Source organism: Siphateles boraxobius, unplaced genomic scaffold, assembly GCF_051911475.1.
Source record: "Siphateles boraxobius isolate OS27281-9 unplaced genomic scaffold, OSU_SipBor_1 20, whole genome shotgun sequence".
Classification (NCBI taxonomy): Eukaryota; Metazoa; Chordata; class Actinopteri; order Cypriniformes; family Leuciscidae; genus Siphateles; species Siphateles boraxobius.
In genome coordinates this window covers 14,917,522-14,939,680 of record NW_027508811.1, presented here as the reverse complement: position 1 = coordinate 14,939,680, position 22,159 = coordinate 14,917,522, and the positions used below count along the sequence as shown (strand labels likewise).

The window sequence follows — 22,159 nt, the reverse complement described above, 5'->3', positions numbered from 1 at the left end:
TTTAATGTTAAGGTCTGAATGGAACCCATTTAGGCTACCCATGAACATTAATACAGGAAGAAGTACTTTAGAAACCAGCCTTTATTAATTATTATGGCAGAGATGGGGTTTGGGGCTGGGGCCGTGGGACTGTGTCTGGGGGATGAGTCTGAGGGAAGAACAGGAGACAAGGGTAAGAAGAATGCAGAAGACAAAAGGTAGGTGAAATAAAAAGTGTCTGGATCCAAAAATCTAGTTACGTACACAATGCACTCAATGCCCAAACCCCATCTCTGCAATAATAATTAATAAAGGCTGGTTTCTAAAGTACTTCTTCCTGTATTAATGTTCATGGATAGCCTAAATGGGTTCCATTCAGACCTTAACATTAAGTCTTTTACTGTTATATGTCAACAAGATACAACAAGACATTTTCACCTGCTATACCCAATGTTTAGATCTGTTTGGGTAATTATGCAAATGAGCTAATACGTAATTATATTATGCACCGTTTGTCCATGTTAACAAACAATTTCAAAAAACTTGTAATACATGTTTTGTTTGTCTTGATGTAAGTAATCAACTCAGTGATTTTCATGATGATATCTAAAGGTTAAAATTTTTACCCTTTTCACGTGAGAAAAAGAATGAATAGGCGAATTAATGGGATTTATTTGGGTCTTTTTCGAAACCTTTCCCGTAATGGGATTCTTCGGGGCTTTTTTTCCCTTACACAGGACATATTGAGGATACAAAATCAGTTGAGTTTGCATCTGTTGCATTTGTTCAACCTTTTTTCATAAAATGAATGGACTAATAGCTATTTGTTATATTTGACAAATATTCCACAATACCCCTCACCAAGCAAGCACACCATGAGGTCGAGTTCTATGGAATTACCCTGAACTGCAGCTAACACCATATTCTGTTTACCATGGTAACAAAGACAAATCCTCAAAATAAGACTGGTTTACAAATCAAAGGAATGTAGTTTCACTCTAAATTCACTTTGAAATAGACGAATGTACCATTTGTCTACACAGCCCATCCTAATCCTATACCCTCTCTATATATGAACACTGAAATATGAATAATCATGTATCCAATCGCCCTTTGTAATTATGTTCTTTTATAGTGTTTTGCGTATTAATCTAAACTCTTTGAATGAATGTTTTAGCCTTACTTAATCAAGATCACATGCATACCATGTTTGGTATCTATGAGCTTCTATTTTAAATTCCTGAATGATCATTTAAATTATATGTTGATAACTGGTATCCAGCATATTAGTATTATAAGAATCTTTAATATTTTCTCAAAGCAAATTACATACGCAAAACACCCTGCTAGAAGACCAAGGATCATAAACTTTCCCTTCCAAAAGTTACCATTGATTTACTGACCCCCTGGAGGTGTGACATCCTTACGGTTTAAATACCACCGATCACAAGATCACAAGGGTCGTGAGAAATGCTGTTGTGAAGATGATGCTGAGCTAGAAGTCTTCTAAGGTCTTTTTCCATTCACCAAAGATCCTCTGACTCAAACTGGTTCTCTCTCATCAAGCCAAATTCAAAGATAAACTGGAGCCTCAACAAATTGCAACAATACATTTTTATTCAAATGGGTGAGACATGCAAGCATCAAACTTTGTCCCATTATTTGACACATTAAGCATCCCCTACTCCTTTAAAGGGGGGCGTTAGAACTAAGAAACTGTTGGTTTGCTATAACTTCTTGCTTTCCTGAGTTCCAACTCTCTTTCCATTGCTTAACTGTATGCATACATGAAGGTGTGTTTATGTTAGATTAGTCTGAGTGTTTAGTCAAGTTAATAAAGTCTTGTTCTTGTCCCATGTAAAGTTGTTTGTGGTTCATGCTCATATGGTGAAGGGGGGGGGGGGGGGGGGGGACATTGTTTAATGTCTGTATTTGATATTTGAATGCAGTAACAGTGCTTGCTTATTCAGCCCGGATTCCAGAAATAAAATATGGACTTGTTTTGTGTTTGAGAAAGGTCTTCAATGTGTTAAAACATAGGGGTCATTGAAGCCATAGTTTAAGGCACCATTTCTTTGTTAAAGCCTTACTTTCCAGTTAGACTAAAGTTTAGCTATCCTTGAGAGAAAGAACGCATTATCTTGATGTTTTGAGAGGACTCTCCTGTTTATAGTTAGAGCCTGGCCAAATCCAACCTTGGAAAAGCTCTGTGTTGGTGTGTGTGTTACTCTTCTTGGTTACAGGTTAAGGAACCACTGGCATTATTGGAGATTGACTGAGTTGTTGTTCTGGGCATGCTGGCGCCCAGCAACCCAAATCTGCGACCTGGAAGGTCATGACGTGCCTAACATGAGCTGCATAATCGATGGAGAAATGCTTCAGTCTATCTGTATATGTGTGGAAAATTACTGTGTTTATCTATTTCTTAGCCAATGAGAATCATTCATCCTGTAAGCAATGACGTAGCTTAGACCTTGGAAATGGTATAACTCCTGTGATCTTTGTAACTGTAAAGGGGGGCGGCCTACGAACAGTAAACAGTAAAGAAAGACTGTGTAAACAGTCTTCAGTGCATCTTTTCTTTCATTTTTTATAATTCTGACTCTTGGTCTCCATTCATATCTGGTTCTGGGTCTTTGACTGTAAAATCCCTTACACTGGTGTCCCTAATCGTGCAGTAGATCAGTACTATACTGTAAGAAAGTTATTTCCCATACACCAGAAATTAATAAACAGTTAACACTGAGTGTTTGCAGGATGAAAAGGTTAGTTGATTGTGGTTTTAATTCTGACACATCAAGTTAATTCTTACAGCTGATCTAAATATGTATAATGAATTTTAACTAGTTGTAATTATATATATTTTATTATATATATATATATTATAATATAATTATTCATAGGAAATCCTTTTGGGCTAATTTGCTACAGTGCTGTGATATGGAGAAAAGCATTGACATTTACTCTGGGTTTGGTGTGTACCTGCTTCCACTCCATAAGTGATGGTGTAGTTGGGGCAAATGCCCATGCGTGTATAGCGCTGGAGCTGCCGAAAGGCCCCTGGCAAACGGTTCTCTGTGATGTGCGGGTTTGAAACCTTATCAGGGTAGCACAACGTGCTCAGATCGACCTGACCACAGGAGGGCGCTGTGTCATTAATGAACACCAGTTTGACCTCCACTGTGGGAAGGAATGTGCACATCACTTTCTGCAGGGGCACTGAAGAGACTCCGACCTTCAGGTTGAGATCCTTCTTGGACCTGCCCGAGCTGCTACCTGGAGGAGAGATATCACGAGGCATGATTTTGAGTCCTTTAACAAGAGTGTCATTTATCCCACTGTTCACATGACAAGGCTCTCTAAACACTGTCTGTAAATATATCATTACATTTGGCTACAAAAAGTATCTTCCTAGAAAAAATATATACACATCCTTAAAACAAAATAAATGGTCACACTTTAAATTAGGGTCAAGTTCTCACTATTAACTAGCGATTAACTACGTCTTCCCTCAATAAACTCCTAATTACGGCTTATTAATAGTTAGAAATGTAGTTGTTAAGTTTAGGCATTGGTTAGAAATTGGATTAAGGGATGTAGAATAGGATCATGCAAAATAAGGCATTAATATGTGCTTTATAAGTACTAATAAAAAGACAAAATCGTAGTAATATGCATGCTATTAAGCAACTTTAATAGTGAGAATTGGACCCTAAACTAAAGTGTTAACAAATAAATTAAGTTTTAAGCAAAATTGCTTAAGATTTGTAGAGAATGCTTAATAAAGAGAGTAATTAAGACTTAATATCTCAATGCCAATTTTTTCTTGTTTTCAGCATGAATCTAACACATTTTAGTGAGATGTACACATAAAGAAGAAATGGAAATTGTAAACATTATGAAGACATTCTCTGATTAAAAGAGAGATTTATTATCTTTTTGGATCTCAAGTAAATTTATCTTAGTTACATAAATCAAATAAAATATGTTTTTAGCATGTTTAGATATTCTTAACGGGGAAAAAAGAAAAAACCTTTATTTGCAGTGTGTACACATTAATAAAAGCATAAAAATTATGCTTCAGTCTGCTTTATTTTTTTAACATCAAAACAATGTTCTGTAATAGATGTGATTACGTCAGAAAAATATTGAGCAAAAGTATAATAGTTCACACTCTGAAATACATTTTTTGTATATAAATTAAATGAACACAGACGAAACTGCTGTATAAAGAAGCATTCAAGCAAATAAAGTTGGACGTCAAACTCACGTATACTACTGAAGTCGCCCCACTCCAGGGTTTTGTTCATTGAAAGAACCCCAGATGCCTCATCCATGTGAAACCATGATGCATAAGTGTCTCTGTGGGAGCACAGGAAGAAATAGGGCCTCTCTGTAGTGCTTTCCAGCATTGAATGGACCTGAAGCACTGGTGATCCCTGCGGCTGACCCACATAGATGCTCTCAGTGTACACCCTTTGAGGAAAATACAGTCCAAGTGAACCTGTCCAAAATACACATAAAATGTAGAGATTCGTCAATTCATTGTGGCTCCAGCCATTGTTAACTTTTGGCTATAGCCTTTTTTTAAACATTTCTTACTCATCCTCAATACACCTGTCACCAATGTCACCTGAGCTATGTAATCAGTCCCATAAACATCAAAGAAATACTTTGTGTTCAATAAATGTTGAGCTCAATCGACTTGTTCCAACTTTTCCTAAAAAAATAATAATAGTATAATAATAAATTGCTTGTATAAATAATTAAAAGGTTTGAAAATCCAATTTAACAACTTTGTTTTCATAAAACATTACACCAAAAATGACCATCAAAATGACAACAACTTTACAGCTCAAATAATACAGAATTTTAACAAAAGAATTAATGCAAGTGTAATATAAGACTATAAAATTATAATCTTCAAATTTCTGCTTTAAAGGAGAATAATACATTGCCAGTGCATTAGGTAAAGCAACATTTGGCTGTTGATTCTCTCTAAATGATAAAAAAGGAACATTCTCTGGCACTCATGATGCCTTCAATAGTCTGCAATTAACTCCATCAAATCTTCCCTTATTGATCTTCTTCTTATCTCAATCTGTTGTACAACAGAAACTTCCACGCAAGTAGGAAGGTTACACAATGAACTCATTAAACACATCCGCTTTTCTGTTGAAATAGCCCACGCTCCTCTGTCATCGAAAAATGAAACAGCGTCTCATATGACATTGGTCTTTTAATGAATTTCTCACATGGTCAATATGATGCGGTCTCCGATTCTCCTTGGATTCACCTTGAGAAGTTTAATTACAGTGGATAACATAATACTGCCTAGAAATGAATCATTACCTGCAGGACGAGTGTGGATAGATGGGGGGGCGGGGAATCTATAAAACACTGTAAGATCCCCACGTGTTTAACCAGTAAATGGAGATGCAAGTGTTCAGGCTGTAATTATATCTCTCCTGTGTTCCTGTCCGACGACGGTGGGCGGCCACTTAGGAACGTACTAATATCATTAGCAGACAGCAAAACTAGATTTTCTATTTCTGTTGCTGCAGTTGAAGCCTTGTCTCTGGTTTCAGACATTGATTTAATTTAGCTGTGCTGGGATGACAGGAGGCCGGATTGATGTGTACAATGTGGCCAACCTTCCTGAAGGATGGAGACACAGTCAGGAACACGGCAACCATTTTTATTAAATGCCTTGTCAAGACACAAAGACAACACAGAACTGGTTTGTGTTCCTTTGCTATGGGGTCACCACTCACATTTGCAGACATAAAACATTCTTTAAAGACCTCATGAATTCAAAATTAAACTTTTGTGGTTTTAGGTGCATATCTATTCGATTTGAAGCCATCAATATGCTAGTGTACAGCTTACAGTCTTTATCATATGGGCTAGGGAAATGGACCAAAAATGTTGATGACACTCACGCCCAACTTTTTATCCAATCAAACACTTTCTAGACTGATAATGCCTCTCCGTAATACCACCTTCCCGTTCCATCGTCCTGAAGTCAATATGTTTTTTAAAAGGGTTTTGGTTAAATGCCTGAAGTAGGGTGTGTGGTGATTACAAAATATTTTCACGTTTTGTTCTACAACATAAAACATATCAGTAATACCCTCTTGTGACTTTTTAAAGCTTTGAAAAGCTTCGGTTGCTAACATGTGGCTAAATGGGACTACAGAGTTTGTCACAGAAATTACTGTAAACGTCATCATGCCGGACAGGAAACTCATCCACTCACTAGTCCGCTTTTACTGTACATCCTCATTGTGTTTATAATCTTGCTCTTGCAAATGATTCTAACTCAAACTCAAAGGGAAAATGATTTTAAATAAAGACTGAAAGAGTTGTCAGAGACTTAATGGTGGTGACGTTGAAGTCATGTGACCGTGTTTCAGTTTGTTTATAGATTGATTTATTTGTAAAAATTATCATGATGAACCCAACATGTAAAAACCATAAAGATTTGTTGGTCACAGAGCTTATTTTCTGTAGTAATCCTAAAGCCACTGGAAAAATACTACTGGGTTTTTGTCTAGGGAACCAGGGTGATGTTAACTTCTCACTTCATAAAATAGCAAACAAAGGTTTAAGAATGTGACTTGAACTAAAGAATATACGCTTAATCTCCCACCCTGTCTTCCTGTTTCAGTACAAAATATGTCTATTCAAGAAAGAACAGTCAAAAGGCCATTTAATAGATTTTAAAGTCATTTAAAATCTTTAAATGTTAACACCTAAAAAATGACTATCCACGACCAGCCTCTAAGCCTAAAAAACCTCTTGAAGATTCATTGCTTTAAAAGAAGCAGTCTGAGCAGTGTTAGGTGAGATCCATGTTGTATTTCAGGTGCGTTTTTTAGAGAAAGTCAATAGTACAAAGGAAGGCTTGTGTTCTTGGCTCATAAAGCATAGCTGCAGGAGAGCTGAGGGATGGCAGCATTAATCTTAACTGATGCAGATACTGTGTTGAACAAGCCACTGGATTTGCAATGACACTCATTCATCATCCTGTATCAGTGTGTCAGGTGGAGTGCTTAGCAGCGCTATGTCACCCTGAGATTTAGAGCAGGGCTGATGGCATTTACTTTCATTTGGACTTAAATAAATGCATGAAATTGGAGTAGTTGTGTGGTCCTCCTGGGACAAGGATTCCCAGACTAAGAACATGGTAATGCAAGCAAAACTCTTTGCCTTGTTGCTCCACTGCAGAATTCAGGGATTGTGACTGACATCTTTTTACATCTAGAAACTGCACAAATTATGTAAACATACAAGCGAGGGTGATCACTTCTCCAAATATTTCTTAATGTCAAAGTATACACTACGCACATTTTCTGTATGGTAAAAATAGTATGTCAAGATGTGCAGTATACAACAGAGCACACTGAAACACGGTACCCCACGATGCAATACTCTCAATTTGACCCACTATTTCCTGTGTTATGAATGAACCAGAGAAGTAATTACTTTTGAGAAAACTTTTTACATTATTTGATAGGACAGCCAAAAGTTGACATTATCATATATTTTAATGGCTTGAAAATGGATTCAAATGCAATAGAATCAGTCAACAGTCAAATAAATCAGTCACTATTAAAATACATGTTGGCCAATATTGGATATTTAATTGTGCACTGTAATATCCCCTATTTTTACATTTAGATTACCATCACTTAAAATTAATCTTTAAAAACACTAGTAATTTGATGATAGTGTCATCTTTAGAAGGTCTCAAAATAAACACACATTTTTCATACTGTACATTACAATGTTGTGATGCCTAATCTTTATTTTTAAATGATTTGAGACAATTATACATAATATTAGTATCAGTAATTTATCAGTTATCAGCTAGAAAAGTATGATTGGATTATGAGTATCAGCCATAATGTCAATAAGGCTATGTTCACACTGCAGGCTGAAACGACCCAATTCCGTTTTTTTGCCCCTATGCGACCTGTATCTGATCTTTTCATGACAGTCTGAACGACACAGATCCGATCTTTTCAAATGCGACCCAGGCCACTTGGGTATGTGGCCCAAATCCGATATGTATGTATCCGATCTTTTCAAATGCGACTTCAATCTGAACGGCCAGGTCACATGTATCCGACCCGCACGTCATTGATATGCGACAAACGTCATAATTCTGCGTTGAAGTGTGACGTCGTTGACCGTTGAGTACTCTTCTGCGCATGTGGGTCACTTAATTTCATGTTCACGTTCATACAGGAGATCACAAAAGGTCGCATTTAATTGGAAATGTGAACGGCCTTGCAAAAAAAAATTTTTTTTTTAAAAAATCGGAATTGAGCATTAAGCCCCTGCAGTGTGAACGCAGCCGTGCATCCCTATAAAATCATTTTTATTTATAACTAAAACAAAATATGACACACCTTAAACTCTTAAAGACAGTCTCCAGGCTCTTGGTGTTCCGAACACCAATATTTTAACAATAGATTTACTGTAAAGATTAGGACCAGTTTAAAAAAGCTGTCTACATTGCACAATAAATATCTTACTTACATTGAATCTACAATTTATTGGTCAAAATTAGAGCATTTGCGAGAGAAGAGAACAGGACATGAGCATGCGCTGAACAAAACTAGAACAAAACTATGGGAGTGCTGTTGCCCTGGTCCTTTTAGATCTTAGCTCTGCATTTGACATGGTTGACCATTCAATTCTTATATCACGACTGACAAACTTAGGCATTCAGGGCTCTATTTTAAATTGGTTTCAGTCTCTTTTTACTAATAGAACTTTCTCTGTTTGTATCGGAAATTGCACTTCCTCTGCAGCACACCTTTCCTGCGGTGTACCACAGGGATCCATTTTGGCCCCAACATTGTTTTCCTTATATCTGTTGCCATTGGGTTCTATTTTTTCTAAACACGGAGTATCATTTCATTTATACGCTGATGACACTCAGTTGTATTTCCCATTTAAGCGAAACAACTCAAGCTCTCTAGAAGTTCTACTTGCATGCTTTCAGGAAGTGAAGCTTTAGCTGGCACAAAACTTTCTGGCTCTAAATGAGAACAAAACTGACGTAATGCTGTTTGGACCTAGTGATCGCTATGGTTCCGGTATTCTAGATATCGACGAGTTAAACCCTTGTGTTACATCATCTGCAAAAAATCTAGGTTTTGTGTTTGACTCAGGCCTTAAGTTTGATCAGCAAATAAACTCTGTCGTTAAAACCTGTTTTTTCCACTTACGTCGTCTTGCAAGAGTTAAATCCTTTCTCTCTCTAAAGAATTTTGAAATAGTGATTCATGCTTTTATCTCCTCACGAATCGACTACTGTAATTCACTTTATATTGGAACTAACCATTCATCCATTGGACGCCTTCTACTAGTACAAAACGCTGCTGCCAGACTGTTGACAGGTAGTCGTAAGTTCGATCATGTCACTCTGATCTTAACTTCCCTAAACTGGATACCAGTCAAAGAGAGAATTGAGTTTAAAATTTTTGTTTTTGTTTTTAAATCACTACATGGCCTAGCACCAGGCTACTTATCTGATCTAATACACTTCCATAACCCACCGAGATTACATAGGTCTAGTAACCTCGGATTGCTCACAGTGCATAGATCAAAACTGAAACATCGAGGTGACCGTGCCTTTGCAGTTGCAGGCCCCAAATTATGGAATAACCTACCACTTTCAATTAGAACAGTCACGTCATTTGCCACCTTTAAATCCAAGCTCAAAAAACACTTTCTTAATGTGGATCCTTAATGTACTCTCCTATGAATTATATTAATTCTACTATTCTTTTTAAGTTTGTAATTGTATCTATTGCTCATGCTATTTTTATTATGTTGTATTACCTTTGCTCTGATTACTCTGTCCTGTTCAGCACTTTGGTCAACCATGGGTTGTTTTTGAATGTGCTTTACAAATAAAGAAAGAAAGAAAGAAAGAAACTAGTTGTGAGCAGGATCTGCTCTGATTGGCCATTCCTTTAAGTGCTAAACAGACACGCTTGTGATTGGTTACAATTCTCAATGCTGAAAAAACATGTTGTAGATAGAAACCTTTAATGCAGCAGAAGTATAAATATAATACACTCTAACACTTCATGTTTCGTTAATCGCAGCAGCATTTCAAATTTTTTTTTATTAATTGTGCGGGGAAAAGAGATCCCACCTGTTATCTGGGTACAGAAGCTAACTTATGTGGACAAACATAAACACTGTCAGGGCGTGGAGCAGGCCGGAGAAGATGAGCAGTCCAAAGTTCCAATGCAAACGTTTACTAACAATATTATACAGACAGGTACAGACAGGCAGAAGGTTCACACACACTAACGGAGAATGGACCAAGACTGACTGAACAGAAGGGAACTAAATACAAACAAAGATGAACATTGATTGACAGAACACAGGTGAAACAGATGAAGATGATGATGATGATTAACTAAACACAGGTGATACAGATGAACTTATAATGATGATGACACGTGACATGAAGATAGGCAGACAAGTCCAATAAAACCAAACTAAACAGAACACAACTGTGACAAGCACAAGATAATGCCAAGTGTAAACAGAACCAGTGTAAACCGTGCTGTATTCAGTAAGTAGTATTCCAATCTGAAGATAGAGAAGTAGAGAAGTGTTGGCAAAAACTAAACGCTTTCAGTGATTTATGATCAAACGTTGACAAGGATCCAACAAGCATGAATAAATTGTTCTAACAACAGTTTAAACGGCAATTTCAATGTATCGTTCCGTTTCTCTCCTTAATTATTCACGTAAATGTTGTGTGATTAAATTTAATGAAGAACAAAGCAATCAGGACAAAAACTTTGAATACAAAAATCTTTTTCAGGTTCAAAGCAAAATGCACTTTCATTTAACAATCAGCAGTTAACAAAAACAAGAATCTTGATACTTTTTTGTACACTTTTCAAGACCTTTTCTTTTTCCTTTTAAGCACAATAATCAGTGTTTTTCCTAGTCGAGGTATAAGAGATAATCTTAAGCAAACATAAAGTCCTTTGAGTTCTAAACTTTTACGGTGTGGCAGCTGCAAACTACAGTATATCCAACTGATTTGAATCATTCCAAATTCAATTTATTTCCAGGCCGGAAGCCAACAGAAAGCAGTTTATATCAAGCTAATTAACTCAGAGAATCAAAAGCAGTACACAGCAGGAGTGACTCTGTGACATACCAAGATTGACACAAGGTATTCAGTGAGTCGAGTATGACAGGAAGTGACACGTGGATGAAAATTCTGTGAGAATTAGGATGATGGCAGAAGGACGGATAAAATGAGTTATGGCTGATCACTTGATCAGATTGAGCTCACTGCTCTGACCTCTCACAGCCACATCATGGATCATGGTTGTAAACACTATGATGCAATATTGATTTCAGCTCACAGGCGAATCGACTTTGAACTTAGCGCACACATACGCACAAACGACAGGAAAAGCTTAACGAGTGAAATCAGGTGTCATATTAGGAATTATATGAAACATCTGCACATAATTTCCTTTAGCGATTTGTTCATTGTTGTTATGGGTCAAAAGAAGGTGTGCCAGCTCTCAGTCTGCTACTTGAAAACATTTCTGATGATGCAACAAGCTAGTCAAATAACAAGAGACCAATCAGTTTTGAATATAAAGAAATCCATGGTAGTTTCAGAGTATTCATTTGAAATCAAATGCGCATCAATGTCCTGAGTTTGAGTCAATCACCACTTTGGTGAGGTCTGCATGTTTTCAAGCAAGATCGCTCAAATAGAGAACAGGTTAATGGGGGTACGACCTCTGGACCGGACTGCTCAAAGACAAGAATTCAATTAGCTCAACATGCACACCGCCGCACAAATGTACCATCTATGAGATCATGGGAGCTGGAAGAGCGCATGGGTCTTTCTTGCCATTTCCTTGAACTCAACTCAAAGGCGGAAACAAGCTCGCAGTCAGAGCAATCCACTTTCCATAATCCACTTACTCCTCAAAGGCCTCCATTCATGACATGCTGTATGTAAACACAGGGATGTGTTTGTTGCAATCACTATAGGATTCCCATCTAGCCTTATGTCTGCAGCTACAAAGGCCGTAAATATCCCTATAGTGCAATCTTGATAATGATTCGGTCTGACAATCCGAACTTCTTTCTGTTGGGATCCTCATAAAGCATGCTGATGTCGGCCCCTTGGCCCCTGCCCTTCCAGCCAAGGTCAATGTGCAGAGCATCTGTCCCCAGTGATGACCAAATTGAGAAGTTGCAGGCCAATCAATAGCAATATTAATCAACAGCTGAGCACACTCAGCCGATGACCGTCCTGCATTAAGCGCGTAATTTTAACAAATATGTAAAGGATGCCACCAGACTCTCATGTTAAAAAAGCCACTTGATTAAAATCAGCAAAGTTAAATGTAAATACTGTAGTAGCAGCATCCTTAACCTATGAACATGTATTCATAACCAAATATGATAAATAAAATGATAAACTATAAAATAATAATAATTGTTATTAATAACAATAATAATAATTGTTCTTGTTATTAATAATAATATCTTTTCACATAATTCATATCAGTGTGTTTCTTATAAATAATAAAGAGACAAAAAGATATAAAATTAAGTATAAATATGATGCAAATTATTGGAAGCAGCTAATGTCTTCCATATGACACACTATGGATGCAGCGTACGAGGACTAATCAAAGCAAACATACATAATTACGAAGCAAAATGATTAAGACTCCATCTCTATAATATAGTAATGAGAATCATTACTCTGTGACCACAACGTTCTAATTAACTAAAAGGCTGCCAATTACGCTATAATTCAATATGGGACTATTATTATTGATTATTATGGTTAAATTCCCCTCACTCGAATGTGCACGGGTTTCTTATTCTTTAGTATGCAGCACTGAGAAGGTCTGAGATGGAAGAGTGATTAATAAAGGACAAGAATTGGACAATTAGTACAATTTTATTGAATTAGCCAAATGCAACAGGGTATATTTCTATAATAGAATCAGAAAAGAGTACAATTAAACATATCTAAAGTGTACATCTAAAGCTGTTATCAAACAACCGTATTATAGTATCCATCATCATCAGAAATTCAATGTCAGAAATGTAATTCAGCATCCCATCAATGTAAGCACGGAATGGACGTCCATCATTAAGAAATCTAATTTCACATCTCCTGTGGGATAAGGAAGTATGTTTAAATTTACTTTATAATCTCTTTTGGGATTGGATGGGACATTAGAGCTCATAAATGAGAGACCTTTGAACAACATGTTCTCTTGGATGGTATCATTACCATAAGCAATTACCAACATTATTCACTTAATGTTCTAATATAAGCCAGAGACAAAACAACAGTTAAGATTAGACTAAACACAGAAACAAAACCTGAAGGCTTTTCTTTCCCTTTTCTTCCCCATTTTGTGCAATATTTTGAAATAACCTCCAGTATGATTCATTGCTTAGTATATTCCTCAGCGCTCCACTGCTTCAAACTGCACATACTGATGTTTTTTTGTGGCTTTTACCTGCTGAGTCTTAAAATTCACAGTGCAGGGTTGAAATGGGCCAGTGGGTGAATTTACATGGACTAGTGAGTTTGAGTCATTAGGTCATCAAGAACTCGCTGGCATTTCCTAAATGCTAAGTCTTGAATTTTAAGAGGGCAATGTAAAACCACCCATGCACTAAAAAAATTTTTTTAACCTTAAATGTAAATTTATTGACTTTATTCGAGTCAGAATATTATTTACAGTCACTGAAGCAAATACAATTTATTGGATTACACCAACAAATCTGCATTTAAAGGTATAAGGTTGCAGGTTACCTCTTTTCACAGTTAAAAGTATTTCAGTATTATGATGGGTTGTGTGTGCATTTTTAAAAGTCCTGCAGTTGTTTTAAGAAACTCCACTGACTCATTTTCAGGTAATGAATGAATCTCAAAATGACAGCCATTCACAATCCAGCACTCTTCCCCCACCAAACGCACTCAAGAAAAGACCAAACGAGGACAGTTAAGTCCTAACTAAGACGTTGTGTTGGTTCCTCATTGTTGTAAATGATCAGTCAAACACACCATGCATCAATGACCACTAGAAAATAACATGTAAAGATCCATGTAGAAATCGAGAGCCCCAAACGCCCTTGGGACACAATTTCAATCAATGTCTTCTTGTCCTTCCACCAAAAGCAAATTAGATTCCACTGATGCATGGGGTGGAAATGTGACCGATAACTAACTGAAGGATCTGGGATATGACTGCAATAGGTACAAAAGCTGTGCAATTAGTCTAAATAAGGTTTTGGATAAATTCATTATTGTCCATGAACAATGGATCATCCTCAGGACAACAGCCTACATTATGACAATACTGACACAAGAAGTGGCACCAAAGCACTGAAATTACACTTAAGGAGCTATTTCTACACGATTAACCCTTAATTATAGTTTTTAATGGTGTACCTTACGCATTTAGATTGATTTTGTGATAAATGATAGCTAAATAAGTATTCAGATAAATAGTATATTTAACTTATTATTTTAAATGTTACCATGAATCCTTTTTAGGTTAGATTTATGTTCAGAACCATCTATTTTCAGTGCATCAGTATAATACAATGTGCATAGTACAACACAACATTACATATGGTTTCTATCAAACGGTTGCCTTAAAAAATTACCTACCTAAATAATATCTGTTTTTACAACCATGCTGAAAGTTGTGATGACAGTGGGGAAATTTGCAGGATTTACAGTATATACATTGCTAAAGACAAACTAAACGAAATTATTTAATGCAAGTCCAAAATACAACAGTGTAACGTAATGGGATTTATCGTTATGCATTGACAGTTGACGAAAATGATTGTCCCAATGCAGGGAAGGATTGTGAGGTGGTTTGAACTTGATTCCCCAATGTAACTTCCAATCGGATGGGTGTAATCTCCTGTGGCCTGATCATGAGGAAATACCTCTTGGTTGAGGGTTTCAGAGGTCAGAAGCCATGGCACTCCAACAGATAAAGTAACAGGGTCAAAGCTGTGTATCCACAAATCAATGCCTCACACACAATACATGACATGGGCTCTGGATTTATTTAATGCAAACAACTAGCTTGATGGAAAGCTATGGACAGCTGTGTGACTTTAAAGGTCAAAGGATGTATTTGATTATCAATCACACATACTGTATACTCTCCTTCATCGCCTTATTACTAGTCCATTAATTTCATTTTTTTATTGCGTTATTTAGAATATGCAGCATATTGCTAAAAAAATATGCGCAGAAGATATTGATACATTTTTTTATTGTTGTCTACCATATATTTGGTGACTATATAGCTCCTGTTTTTCATGAGACAAATAAAGATAAAAAGAAAAAAGTAAGACAAGAGAGTAAACTTGAACTCACAACAGCAAACATGAGACCTTGCGTCACTATACTAATAACGCATTCAAGGACAAACTGTATAATATGGCCAAACAAACTGTATTTTAAATGTCAAACCATCAAAGCAAGTGTGGCGACACCAGACAGAGATACACAATTACATGTATCCCCAGCATGGACTAAACCCATTGCTTTTGTCATCATCCATTTTCATGGGATGGCTTGTCATAAAATAGATGAGATCCATTTTGCGGGAGGCGCTGCCAACCATCCTGTGTCTTTAATGAGGGGTTTTAAGCCTCATCTGTTATCGGAGCTGTGTACTCTATTATTTTACTGGCAGTATTTTCCTTTCGGAAGACAAACACAATGTGTTTGCCCAGAGCTAAGCACACCTGCTGCACACCTGCCCTCTGACCACCTCTCGGCTCCAGGCTTTTGTTTTCCTCACAGCAAGGCATCAAGGTGCTTCCGCATCATCTCGAACAAAGGTTAAAACAAGAGCCATTCAGATGAGATCTAATCGTATTGTTCTTTACCACCTGGTGATTACCCAGAGATTATTCACATAAATGTGTAAGGTAAATTCTGAAAGTTTGCGTTGAGAACGATCAATCAAAATGTAAACCCGTATTGAAAAATAAGATAAGTACATGATGAGCCACTGCCCACAGAGAAGAATGAAAGGGATAGTTCACCCAAAAATAAAAATGTTGCCATAATTTTACTCACTCTCATGTTGTTCCAAACCTGTATGAGTTTCTTTCTTCTGTTGAACACAAAATATAGTTTAAAGAATGTTTGTAACCTGACAGTTGATGGAACCCATTGACCAGTATTTTTTTTCTACTATGGAAGTCAATGGGTGCTGTCAACTGTCTGCTCACTAAAATTCTTTAAAATATATTTTGTGTTCAAACTCATAAAGGTTTGGAACAACTCGAGTAAATAATAACAACATTTTCATTTTTGGGTGAACTATTCCTTAAATAAATAAATAAACAGACCCAAGCACACATCAATATATAAAAAGTAAAAATTCTCCCTAAAATGATTTATTATGATTTAATAAGCATTGCAATCGCCTTTCAATCATACCACACACTATGCATTATTCTATCTAGTAATATGATAACCATATCAACCTTGCACAACAACATGCACCTTTAAAAAAAAATAATAATAAACTGCTTCCAACAGACCTTGCATCCATTTTAGGAAATTTTGTATAATTTGTATAAAAAAAACTGTATAATTCCTGTAGTTTACTGGACAGATGAATACTTGATGAGTCAACAAGACTTTTAAAATTCAATTTCCCATTATCATTTAGACTGAGAGATTCAGTTAACTTCCGAATGCATCTTTGGTTGTTTTCTTTCTTTTGACTCTTTCAGTAATGATCATTCAGTCACCGCCATCATTGCATCCAAGAACCCCTATTGAGCTGAAACAAATGCAACACTCGTGCATTCACACACTGCCAAATGTCTTCCGAATGACCAGAATAGCTGTGAAACCTTTGTTATGTTTCACTTTTGTCAGTATTCAGGCTGTTGCGATGTGACCGTTCCTTTTTAATGCAACAGGCCACAGGATCTATTCAGGAACGTGTTCGCCTCTAGTTAGCTCCAGTTATTTTGAGAGAGGTGTGTTAGTTCAGTTGGGCAGAGAGGTTTTAAATGGGATTACAATATAATGACGTATATAGAGACATGCGTATTCCTTGTACAGACCATGTGGCACATTAGGGATGCATATATTATGGCTTCAGCTCCAGATTGCCTCTATGAAACTGTCTGGTAAATCTCTCCAGTAACATTCAGTGGCTCATCTGTTGGGGGCCAGATGCAGACCCCCTGGATATGCAGATGAATTTGGTTGTTTGTAGCCAATGTTACAGAGAAAACAGGATGGAAAATGAAACTAAAAACAAACAAAAAACTGATAAAAAAATGAGTTTTATAAAATGTATAATTTATGATCAAATGTAAATTGTTATAAAAAAAATAGTGAAAACACTGTGAAATACATTTCTTTCCTCTTCATTACTCTAATTAAATCCATAATTTCCAGAAAGCAAAACTTACTTGTTAGTGTATCCCTGATGATTTTAGATAATCCTTCACTTTTTTCGATAAGTAAACAATAAAATGTTTTCCATGAGTCAAAAACGTCCTTGAGAATACCATAACAATCAAGAGAACACAATGGCTTACTGTGTTTCAGGATTTATAGATTTATGTATATAAATTAACGGGCCCCATATTTTAATATAGATTTAATGACATTTAATAATCCAAAGGAAAAGTATGCAGAAAAGACCAGTTGTGTTATGATATTGCGTTGTCTCAAAAACTAGTGAGCAACCTGTCAACACCCTTAAAAATAGAGGTTATTTTTCTCAGGACCTTGGTTTCAGCAAAGAACCCTCTTATAAAGAACAAGTAACACTATCTTAGGTTTTTTTGTAGATTAAAAGAAGCATGATGTCACATAAAGGTTCTTCAGGTCTGTGGATCTAGGAAGACTTCTGAAGAACAAGGGAATAAAAAAATGTCTTTGAGGGACTTAAGGTTCTTTGGAGTCATCTGAGAATCTACAGACTAGTCTAGGTAGGCAGCTCTCTAGGTTTTGACACACAGCCCGTCTTGTCACTGGTTTTTGATGGATGCACACGAGAGGTGACAATTCTATTTACGTTAAAATACGACAAGTGTACAGCTAAAGTACTGGCTCTGAACAGTAATTCACCATTCTAGCTCTCAACACAGTTTATTATACACAAAGAGGGCTAAATATCGTAGACTTCGCGCGAGGTGACATCAGACTGTTATGGAGTCAATCCTTACCTTCAGATAGGAGAAGCAGGAGCACAGCGATGTCTCCCCAAACGATTCCACGCGTAGTTCTCATTCTTGTCAATCATAAGTGTAATTTCACAATGAACAGGCAAAAGTATTTTGATTCCCAAAATAGAACTTTACAGTGTTTATGATTCGCGCGAAGGAGCCACAAAAGTCCTTAACGTGAGTGTCCCATTGACGGGTGACTGACTGCAGCGCGAGCTGCTGGACCGTCAGCGCGCGTACACACACACACTCACACACACAGAGCGCAGCAGGGGGAGGTTCACATCACATCCAGCCAATTTCCTCAGATGTGTGTTTCCGTCCTGAATCACATCGGCGGCTGTCCAATAACTCAAAGAGTTCCTTATAAATTAAATCTGCATTCTGGGGACATACAAATAATGTGCGTAACATAGGAAAGGTAACTGGGTATGACTTTTTAATTTTCCTTTATGTTATGAATTAGACTGTATTATTAATTATTGAGTTTTTATAAACACACTCATTTCCCAGAGTCTATCCTTTTAAATATGCAGTGCAGACACAACCCACGCAGTAAGTACTCGGTATAAAATTAATAGATAGGCTAGCCTATAGATGCTATCTGCGTTATAAAAAGAGAACCCAGGGGGAAATTGCCTTAAAGGTTATTTTCTCCGTGATTATAAGGTTTCCAATTACACACATTCAATTTTTGACAGTAATAATAAACAGGTTGTGCAAAAAACTCGTTCTCTCTCTTTCTCTCTAACCGTGATTTCAAGAAAAGTGTCAATTTCGGGTAAGTTGTCAAGTGTTTTAACATTTTGGCTGTTAATGAACTGTTTCACTTTTTTTTTGTTCTTTTCTGCTGTTTTTTTGTGTGTGTGTGTGCTTGTTTTTGTAAAAAAAACACACAAAAAAAACTTGTGACAATATATGAGAACTTGCTGCAATGTTGGCATGTTGTCACAAAATATCAATGTATGTTACATAAACTGTATTTTTTTTCTTAAAAAAATAGCTTATTTATCCAAGACCTAAAAAAATGTGTTGATACAGAAACTGACTTTCAATAATGAAAAATACTTCTTGTGTGACAACTAGCCCCATTCTCTATATATAAGCCTAAAAAAATTAAATGTTCCTTGCAGTAACATTTTGTTTGCGCCACAAAACAGTTTAATAAGAATCAGGTGCAGAGGCACTATTATCAACAAATGGGACAAACCACACCCAAAGCCTATTGTTCCTCATAACCTCTGAAGTGTTCAAAACAACAGTGTTCTAGAGAAGTTAACACGGTCAGTAAAAGCCAAGGTTTAGGAAGGTTGCTTTGAGTTCAAGATGTTGTCGGTCCGTTTTGGCCCTGATGTCTGGCAGTGTCTAGGATCAGTCTATGTCTGTGCCGGGATGCTCTTGGACCAGCTGACTGCTTAGCTCTCTGTGAAGAGGGGTAAGTATGATGCATTACTCTGCCTCTAGGGCAACCCACCAGTGCATCACAGGGCAATCACTCCAATCAACGTCTGCCCTGATGGATGCCAAATAAAACTATAGTGGAGACCTCAAATTAAGCATACATAGGAGAAAGAGGGCAACCAAAGATGCTTTGGTAACAAAATAACTTATCCGTTGCTTTGGATCCAACAGAATTATTGAGGTACTGTACATTCATAAAAGCCTCCAATACTGGGGTATTATGGAAATAGCAAAAATGTCAGTCCTATATAGAAATAAACAAGCAGAGGCAATTGCCAGACAGTGCACTTTAACTGAACATATATAAACTCACCTAAAGGATTATTAGGAACACCATACTAATACTGTGTTTGACCCCCTTTCGCCTTCAGAACTGCCTTAATTCTACGTGGCATTGATTCAACAAGGTGCTGAAAGCATTCTTTAGAAATGTTGGCCCATATTGATAGGAAAGCATCTTGCAGTTGATGGAGATTTGTGGGAAGCACATCCAGGGCACGAAGCTCCCATTCCACCACATCCCAAAGATGCTCTATTGGGTTGAGATCTGGTGACTGTGGGGGCCATTTTAGTACAGTGAACTCATTGTCATGTTCAAGAAACCAATTTGAAATGATTTGAGCTTTGTGACATGGTGCATTATCCTGCTGGAAGTAGCCATCAGAGGGTGGGAACATGGTAGCCATAAAGGGATGGACATGGTTCCCCACATTCCCCATACCATTACACCACCACCACCAGCCTGCACAGTGGTAAAAAGGCATGATGGATCCATGTTCTCATACGCCAAATTCTGACTCTACCATCTGAATGTCTCAACAGAAATCGAGACTCATCAGACCAGGCAACATTTTTCCAGTCTTCAACTGTCCAATTTTGGTGAGCTCTTGCAAATTTTAGCCTCTTTTTCCTATTTGTATTGGAGATGACTGGTACCCGGTGGGGTCTTCTGCTGTTGTAGCCCATCCGCCTCAAGGTTGTGCGTGTTGTGGCTTCACAAATGCTTTGCTGCACACCTCGGTTGTAAGGAGTGGTCATTTAAGTCAAAGTTGCTCTTCTATCAGCTTGAATCAGTCGGCCCATTCTCTGACCTCTATCATCAACAAGGCATTTTCGCCCACAGGACTGCCGCATACTGGATGTTTTTCCCTTTTCACAGCATTCTTTGTAAACCCTAGAAATGGTTGTGCGTGAAAATCCCAGTAACTGAGCAGATTTCTGAAATACTCAGACCGGCCCAATCTGGCACCAACAACCATGCCACGCTCATAATTGCTTAAATCACCTTTCTTTCCCATTCTGACATTCAGTTTGGAGTTCAGGAGATTGTCTTGACCAGGACCACACCCCTAAATGCATTGAAGCAACTGCCATGTGATTGGTTGATTAGATAATTGCATTAATGAGAAATTGAACAGGTGTTCCTAATAATCCTTTAGGTGAGTGTATAAAATATATAATTATTTATATAAAAATTATTTGTAAGTAATTAAAACTTTAAATATTCATTTAAATTTGTGGTTTATTATTAAATATTTTCAATAAAACATTTTATTTAATTTAAATAATAATTAGATTATAATTGTCTAACAGAGTTAAATGAATTGATTTGTGTAATTATATTGTAATTTATAAAATAGTTTTAAATGCAAATAAAGGATGTTGGTCAAACAACAACAATACAAAACAATTATAACTATGGCCCATCAAAATACAAAAGAGCACAAATGTGTTGTTTCCAGCTCCAACTTTTTGTTCAGCTGTTTGTATAAATATTTCACTTACTCTGCATATTAGCCACAGGATGGTTTTGTTTACATAGCAGCATGTAGGCTCATAACCATATACATGATGCAGATTAAAAAAAGCTCAGGTTACTCTAAACCAGATACACAGTGGTATTTTCAGACATCTGGTCAATGTAAATCAATATAGATAGGCAATGCATAGGCAGATTCATGACATATACCTCTGCGCGAGTTCTTTTTGAATGTGGTTACTGGACGAGATCATTTTCAGATGAAAGCTTTTCTTATAGTAGATAAAATCACAATTTTTACTGTCAGATTCTGTCAAAAAGATTCTCATTAGTATTGAACAAGTAGACAATAGGAAAGCTTTGTTTACAACATGGTGGAGCTATTCTCAGTGGTATTTTGCTAATATAGCTTTGCATCACTATGCCTTGCATTAAATAATAATGATGATAAGTACTTGATTAATAAAAGATTGATTCGGAAAAAGTGCTTACTGTGGTAGATAAAGCTATAGCTCTTAAAATAAGTCCATATTCCCACTGGGACATGGAGTAGCACAACACTAGTCATTAGTCCATTCCCAAAATCAGTTGACCAGTTTGCTTCACTCATAGGCTCTACTTAGTTTAAATGGGTAATATGATCCTCAAAATGAAAAGCTTTCTCATTAACTAACAGAGAGAAAG

The 22,159-nt window shown here is 36.8% G+C and overlaps 1 protein-coding gene across 1 annotated transcript in view; it reads right to left on the bottom strand.

Moving 5' to 3' along the window:
• ret (ret proto-oncogene receptor tyrosine kinase) overlaps positions 1 to 18,520 on the bottom strand; it is a 28,989-nt gene extending 10,469 nt beyond the window's left edge. Inside the window, exons 1-3 of the mRNA XM_077236998.1 lie at positions 18,256 to 18,520; positions 4,250 to 4,483; positions 2,962 to 3,255 (exon numbers count right to left, since the gene is read on the bottom strand). Coding sequence (XP_077093113.1) covers positions 2,962 to 3,255; positions 4,250 to 4,483; positions 18,256 to 18,319 — 592 coding nt within the window. The 5' untranslated portion in view covers positions 18,320 to 18,520. The remainder of the gene's footprint in view (positions 1 to 2,961; positions 3,256 to 4,249; positions 4,484 to 18,255) is intronic.
• Positions 18,521 to 22,159: the final 3,639 nt, after the last annotated feature.